Genomic DNA, 8,123 nt, shown 5'->3' with positions numbered 1-8,123 from the left:
TATACATATTAATAAAACAATAAAAAAAAACATATAAAAAAATTCTATATAATATTTATAAAATAATATTAAACAATACATTATATAGACATATTTAAAAATTCACATACAATAAAACAAATAAAATGATAATATAAACATATAAAAATAAAAAATAAAAACCCACACAGCGGGCCGATAAAACAGGCAACACGGGGCATCTCTTTTCCCAAGATGTATGTATATATTTAAAATTCAATTATGACAAAACTACCAACAATACAATAATTTTACCATTTACAATTAAAAAAATAAAAATTTACCATTTAGATAAAAACGAATTGCAATAAAAGGCAATCCAACCATTATAGATAGAGAAACCCTAAAATCCTGTCAGCTTCTGAAGAGCTACAATTTAGGGTTTCTGTATCGGCATGCATGTATTTTTCAGGTCGATAAATCCTTTATTAATGATATTGTCAACGCCTGTGTGTTGATCCAGAGCTTACGTTGTCATTTTTTATCAGCCACTACTTATAGAACCCTCTTTTGGTTAACCCTTTTTCCTACTCCTGAAAACAAGTTTTAATTGGCAAACAATATTTTCGTTTAAAAAGGCTTAAACAATCTTGTCTTGAGCTCAAGAATCTGGTAGCCCTAAAACTCGATATTTTAAATCGACTTTTGTTTAGTGTGAATAGATTGAAGCAGCAGCACTTGGGAGATTGGTTTTGGTTCATCCCATTTGGAAAAAAACAAATCCTGCTGCGGTAGGGATTTGTGAATTTTTCCTAAGGGTCCGCCCATTTTTTTCATCGGCGACACAATTTGTGCAGAATCTTGAGGTAAGTGACTTGCCATGGTTTCAGTGAGTTTTATTTGTTGGAATTTGTACGCATCTGGATATTTCTTTTGTTGGTTTTATTTTATTCTAAAACAATTCTGCTGTTATCTTTTAAATGAAGGCATTGCTTTTTCGAAAGGTTGTCGCACACGGTAAAACAATTTTCTAATGATTATTGAAAACAATTTCCTGATAAAGACATCAAATTTTTACAATTTATGAAGTTTCTTATGACTGTTTTTGGATTAGATTATGTGCTAATTTCAATGTTGATGTAAAAACTAGCACACAATCTAATTCAAAAAGAGTCGCAAGCAACTTTCAGGCAGTTGAAAGATTCATCACCTCATGCCTGAAAGCAAATTTTAACATGCAACCAATATATTCATGTTGAGCGTAAGAATCTAGTAGCCCTAATACCCCAATATTTTCATATTGATTTTTTTTGTTTACTGTGAATAGATTTTAAGCAGCCGTAGGGAGATTGGTTTTGATTAGTCTCTTTTTTTTAAAATTCTGCTGCGGTAGGGTTTCCTAATTTTTCCCTATTCTCTATGACACCTTTTTTGTTTTCGGCATTGTTGATAGCATGACACATTCAGTAATTTTTTTTTTTGGAATCTCTACACGATCAGATCATATTTTATTTCAACATCTAACCTGTCACAAACACAAGTAGAAAATATCATCAAATATTTTCTTTTGAACATACAACCTGTAATAAACACAAGTAGAAAATATCGTCAAATATTTTAAGATATGTTAAATGTGTCATCGATTGAAGGCTTGCTGCTTGCAGTCCAGGTAGCTTCAAATCATTCCAATCTACAGTATCAAAAGATAAAATAAAAAACAAGTATGTTTAAATAATGCATAATGTCAATAAAACTGACTTCAAGCTTTCATCTATAACTCTTATTAGCAAGTAACTCAGACAAAAATTGGTTATCTTGGCTACACTTTCCTTACCTTATTCCTAGGACCTGCTGAGGACCTCCATGATGCAGAGAAAAGCATCAAACCTCAAGGGCATAGTAGCGTAAGATGGGCCCCCTCCGTTTTCTCCATAGCTGTGATAGTTGAACAAGGCATCTTTAATGAAGCATGCAAATTACAGAAGCTACTGAAGGCTGACTGTGCAGGGGAGTCATGAGGAGAATCACCATGACCTCCAGCTTCTACTGCCTGGGTGAGGTGAGAGGGAGAATGCAAGCCAGCTATTATTATTGCTATTATTCATGGATTTCACTACCAACTAAATCTTGTAATTAAAGTTTTATCAGAGGCCTACTAAATTCCAACACCTACATATTGGATTATAGCCAAAGTCCGTATAATTGTAAAGGTGTTAATGTTTAACAGTGCCACATAATAACCAATGTGTCTGGTGTTGAAAGTGATTTATAATTGTTTTTTAATATATTATATATAATTATAATATTTGAATTACATAATTTTATCAAATAATGGATATATATATATATCTCTGATCTTTTAGACTCAGCTAAAAAGGAAACAAAAGAAAACACGAGCTAGTATTAGACGTAGGAAGATGCTGTGGAGTAGTGAGTCAATACAGGTTAAGAACCATATTAGAATGCCCAAAAAGGAAAACTAAAGCACATTAGCAGAAAAGTGTCTGTCCGAAGATCAGTGAAATAACAAGCCAGAGGTTAAGAGCAAGTGAAACAGTCAAACCAAAAGTTTGAATAACTGAAAACTACAGTACGAAGTGAGTCAAGTGTAGTTGTGTTGGAGCTGAACAGTTGTGAGAAGTGAGAACAATGGATATCGGAAGAAAAAAGCTTTGGATAAAAAATAGTAACGTCGAAGCAAAATATCACCTTACTTAAAGCATGTAAGTCACAATATCATTCAGAAAAACATGAATGAAGTGGGGAATTTAGAATTTTATGTTGTTATTATATAAAGCTGAGAATATGTACTCATGTGACTACCTGCTATATTCAAAGTCAAGAACAATACCCCCACTAGTCCTTTGGTCAAGATGGTTGATCATTAGGTATTGTGAATTGCATGTTATGTCAGTAAGCACAGTTTTAATAAAGCTGGGAATCAAGTATGAGTGAGCAACAAGAGAATGCATATAAGAAGTTTGAAGGGTGTTTGAGTGCACGAGTTTTGTCTTTCAAAGAAGTCACAGTTTTATACAGTTAGAGTTAAATTAGTTAATGTTTGCGGATATGATAAAAAATGCTTGAAATATCGAAGAACCACAACAACCTATAGATGTGTACAAAGTTATGATTCCCAAAACAGGTCAGATTTTTCAGAAATAAGTGGTAATAATTTAGTGTCCTCAAATGAACAAAGCTGACTTTTGGGACTTTATAAGGTACTTTCAGTTATAATAGAGAAATACTAGGGTATAAAGACCACAGGTTTTAAAAGGTAGCAAGAAGTTATTACATGTTAAGAACCATATTTGACTTTTCCAATAAATGAAACAAAGACACATTCACAGAGAAAACAACGGCTAGGAGATCAGCCAAGGCAGTAATAAAGATGTTAAGACCACGCCAAATGAAAGACACATGTATTACACAAAGAGTCGAGAAAAATCAAAAAGCAATAGCCAAAGAATTCTGGAAAGAGCCACATCAGAAAAAAATTTAGTTAACCGAAACTTGTATTAGATCTGAACGGTAGTGACAAGTGAGAACAATGAACATCAATGGAAACAAAGAAAGCAACATTTATGAATATATTGTGCATTGCACTGCATATATATAGGGTCTCAGAGCATGTGATAGAGAGCAATAATGCTATAATGATTTAGTAACATCACTAGCTGTGGATCCAGGATTACCTTTGGCTGCCTTGTATTAGTTGACTTTGAAAAACATCTGTGGATACAGGATTATCTTTGGCTACCTTGTAGTAGTTATGGAAAAAACCTGAAGTTAGGGTTAGCCATTTGAGATTTTCTGTATTATAACTATTCGTGGCAACCTTGTTATCTGAGGTTCTCAGTACAAGAAGTTTTCCTTGCCTGAAACGGTGTGCTCCAAAATTTTATCAAGTGCCATAGAAATTTTATGTTATCAGCGAAGGCAATAGAGCTTGAAAATGTTTTCATCAGCGTGTATGTTTTTGTTCCTTTCTTTTTAACGTGAACTTCTTGTACATTTTAGTTGATAAAAAAAACTTGAAATCGATTGCATAGTGCTCCACATCAAACATTTAATCCCGATCCTCATTTTGTAAATGTAATTAGTAAGTCTATGTTATAACTTATGATCATATGCTTTGACATTTGATTGTTGTTAAATTTGTTGGTTTTTCAAGCACAGCAATAAGATGGATAAAGCATTGTCAAATGAGCCCGAAGCTATGGCAATTGAACAAACAAATTCCGAGGGTACCTCAGGGAGGGCTAATATTCACAATGGAGCTTCGGACATCCCTCCCACAAAGCCGCAATTTGAACCGTTGACTGCTTATGAAAGATCTGGTGGGCGCCCCGAATTTCGGAAAGTGTCTGTTCCACCTCACCGTTTTACACCTCTGAAGAAAATTTGGATGGAGATTTACACTCCTATTTATGAGCAGATGAAGATTGACATTCGGATGAATATCAAGGTACCTTTCTTTGCCCATTTCCTTAAAAAAGTTCTTTCTACTTTATTGATTGCTTTCATGTAGCATTTCCTTCCATTGATATCCTTGATTCTGACTCAGGCCCGTAGAGTTGAATTAAAGACACGCCCAGACACCCCAGAAATCAGTAACCTGCAGAAATGTGCTGACTTTGTCCATGCTTATATGCTTGGTTTTGATGTACCTGATGCCATTGCACTTTTGAGGTTGGATGACCTTTATGTAGAATCCTTTGAGATTAAAGATGTTAAAACACTCCGTGGAGAGCATCTTTCTCGAGCAATCGGCAGGTTAACTGGGAAAGGTGGAAAGACAAAGTTTGCAATTGAGAATTCAACGAGGACTAGAATTGTGATTGCTGATTCAAGAATTCATATTTTGGGATCTTTCTTGAATATCAAAGTTGCTAGAGATGCTTTGTGCAGCCTTATTTTAGGATCTCCAGCAGGTAAGGTCTATTCAAAATTGAGAACGGTGACGGCAAGAATGGCAGAGAAGTTTTAGTAGCCCCTGCTATTGTCTTCTTCCAGTTTCTTTACCTATTTAACATAATTTTTGTTGAAGAGAGCATGTGCACATCTTCGGTATTTGGATGGTTTCACTGGTTTTATTTTTTGTTCTATGTAATTTTTATAAGCAAAGCATACAATTCAATTTTATTTTTTGGAACTAGTTATGCAATAGTTCCAGTAGATTTTGTCTCGTGAATGGATTTTCTCGGTGAAGGTGGGAAGGTGTTGCCAAGTCAGCTGAATCACTTTTAGAGATTATAGATAACTTGGCATATCAGAAGATAAAACATGCTTTGTATAGCACAGTACTTAAAGAAAATTGATGGTTATTGGAAATCAGTAATAGTATTTGATTAATTAGTAATAGCCATATTAAGATATCGTGGCAATCGAATAATATCATCCAAGTTTTTATGGGCTTAAAATGGGCAGAAGTACCACACTTTATTTTTATGTTTTTTTTTTGTACATAGATTATATTTGCGCTGTTGAATGATGGGATGCTAAAGTAGCCATACATTTTATTATTGTAAGCATTGGTTTGTGTTATATTTAATATAGCAGTGTTTTATCTCTAGAGGATTCTGGAACCTCATTTATTGTACTTGCCTACACATCTTTCAAAACCGCACATTTAAGGCTTAAACTGCTATACATCTATTTACAACTTACCAATTGCAACGAGTCTTTATGTCAACGAGACAAATGTTGTGAAGTTGTTTTTGTAACTATGCTTGCAAAAAACTGAATACAGTTGAAAATATAAATATAAATATTAAATAAATATAACTCCAGTAGGATTTCTCATTATTCCATGAACATGCCATTTTACATGCTGATAATAGGAGCATAATCACGTTGAGACTTAATCTTAATGAATTCGGGACTGAAAGAAGCCAGGAGGTTCAGGGTGCTATGGCTACAGTACACACTTATGTATTAAAGTTTGCTCTTGGTTATTTTTAGTTTCTATTTTTTTCAAGGTGTTTGGGAGTTGAAATGTGGTGTTCATCTTAAATTAAGAGCTGCTTAATGTGACGCACGATTAAAATACCCTTCCACCTTAAGCTTATTAGTGATTGGTGTGGCACTTCATAAGCATTTAAGATTTTTCTAGTGACTGGATTGTTAAACATTTGAATCTTGCAATTTTATGGTAGCAGATTACTTTGAAATCCATGTAGATTATGGGGTTTGGCTAGTATTAGTTCCCGATGGTAGTCAGGTTACTAAAATATTCATTGAATTTCAATATAGTATTTAAATTAATCAATTGAATATTAGAATTTTCCACATTATAAAAGTTCAGTATTATGTTGCTATGTTAATTGACAAAAGGATATTTGGGCTAAAGCACAAGACAGGAAAATGCTGGTCATAGAATATGTGGGTAAGAGGAAGCACGATGGCAGAGGTGAAGGTGAAGAGGAAGGTGAACAATAGATTTAACAAGAAATTTACGCCCCGGTGCAAGGAGAGGTGAATTCAGTTGTTTTCTTTGAAGATAATTTAAGATTGTCACATGCGATATTAATTTGTTCTGCAATCTAAATGATGGTCAAGGTTGAAAATGTTCTTAATCAATTTTTTATTATTATTCTTTACTAGCAAAAACTCTTAACAAATATTATTTTGAAAACATATTATAACATTTGAAACCTTTTCCCTCTTGTTGATAGCCAGCATTACTAATATAACTCTAGGTTTCAATAGGTTCGATATGTTAATCAATGATTTTATAACTAAACTATTTTGACTAAATTCTCAACTGAGAGTATTTGTCAAAATTTTCTGAACATACAAATACTTATTTACCAATTTATTGGCTAATTTATGTTAGCAATTCATTCCTCCTTTCATACAAAATAACTATATGGTAAAAGTAATGAATAAAATTGGAAAATTACTCCTCCACGGGGATAGGATAGGGGGGACTAAGTGGAGCCCTAGGATAGGGGGGACGAAGTGGAGCCCTACTTTTCTATACTAGAAGGGAGTGATGAATTTAAGATTCATCGGTCTCACCGGATGAATTGGGCCCTCTATCGGGGCGGCCCTTATCTTTCCCACATTGAATAGCTATGGCCAACACTTTGAAGGTAGATTAGGACGTTGCTTTGGTTAAGGGTGAACCAAGGAGAATGAGGGAAAGGGTCCATTATATATGAGTGTTGGTTAACAGATTTATCACCTAACTTTATATTTTCATGCTCACAAAGGTGACAAATGTAATCACAATTAAACCAGTCTCAAACAACTATCTACTGACTGATTCTCAACTTATTTTACAAGGTGGTAGCTACCTTCATAATATTTTCAACAAATAATGAACCATTTATAATTGCTTTTAACTAGAAAGCAAACTAAGGAAGTGCTTTAAACCAGAAAGCTTCAGAAAGGCATACATACAACATGAGTCATACTCTTTTTGAATTTTCCAATTCTTAAATAAACCAAAAATCACTACAGAAGTATCATTCATAGATAATACTTATGCAGTAACAAAGATATCTAATCATTCATTTTCTAATATCGATCATTCATCAATAAACCATCCAACACAAATAGAAGAAATTCATACACCACAACTCAAAGATCATAGATATCTGAAACCACCAATGCCTTTCTATATTGAAATTAATTGAAAATCAGAAATATATTTAATAAAATAAAAGTTTTTGCTCTAATGAGAAAATCAAAGTTTGCCCAAAAAGATCCTCAATTAAGTTCAAGTCCAACTATTTAAAGCTGAAATGTCCCCTTCCTAACCATAATCAACATATCAAGATCAGTCTATTAGCAAAGCTCCCATAGATTGACAAGGACGAGCAAAGTACACTGGATTGGTGATTTCTCCTATTTCAGAGGGCACTTTAGAGTAAATATGGGTGGAATTAGTCGACAGTATTGCTATCTCTAAGTCACCAGTCTAAAACAACATTAAACCCTAGAAAATCTCCTTCAAAGGCATACATGAGTCTAGAGAGAGAGTGAGGTGCGTCCTTGTCAAGTGTCCATGAGGAGAGAAAAAAAGCAAATTAAAAGAGATATTAAAGTTGATGCATATTACTTTATAATCTCTCCTTGGGTCACTTAAAACATATTAATAATATTAAGTTTCACCTTTCTTATGTACCTATTCCTATTGAGAGAGTGGATGGGGAAGA

General features: G+C 33.7%; 1 protein-coding gene across 2 annotated transcripts; it reads left to right on the top strand.

Moving 5' to 3' along the window:
• Positions 1-343: 343 nt before the first annotated feature.
• On the top strand, positions 344-5,336 carry LOC131071286 (uncharacterized). 2 transcript variants are annotated; one of them, XM_058007072.2, is made up of 3 exons: positions 344-824; positions 4,138-4,426; positions 4,526-5,336. In XM_058007072.2, exons 2-3 carry the CDS (start codon positions 4,145-4,147, stop codon positions 4,946-4,948), a joined length of 705 nt encoding a protein of 234 aa, XP_057863055.1. In that variant the 5' UTR covers positions 344-824; positions 4,138-4,144; the 3' UTR covers positions 4,949-5,336. The 2 variants fall into 2 exon arrangements, with proteins under 2 accessions (XP_057863055.1, XP_057863056.1); XM_058007073.2 differs by having other exon boundaries at positions 4,133-4,426.
• The last annotated feature ends 2,787 nt before the right edge of the window (positions 5,337-8,123 follow it).

Source organism: Cryptomeria japonica, chromosome 8 (genome assembly GCF_030272615.1).
Source record: "Cryptomeria japonica chromosome 8, Sugi_1.0, whole genome shotgun sequence".
Taxonomy (NCBI): Eukaryota; Viridiplantae; Streptophyta; class Pinopsida; order Cupressales; family Cupressaceae; genus Cryptomeria; species Cryptomeria japonica.
Note: the sequence above shows the minus strand (reverse complement) of the source record. Positions and strands in the feature narration are given on the sequence as shown.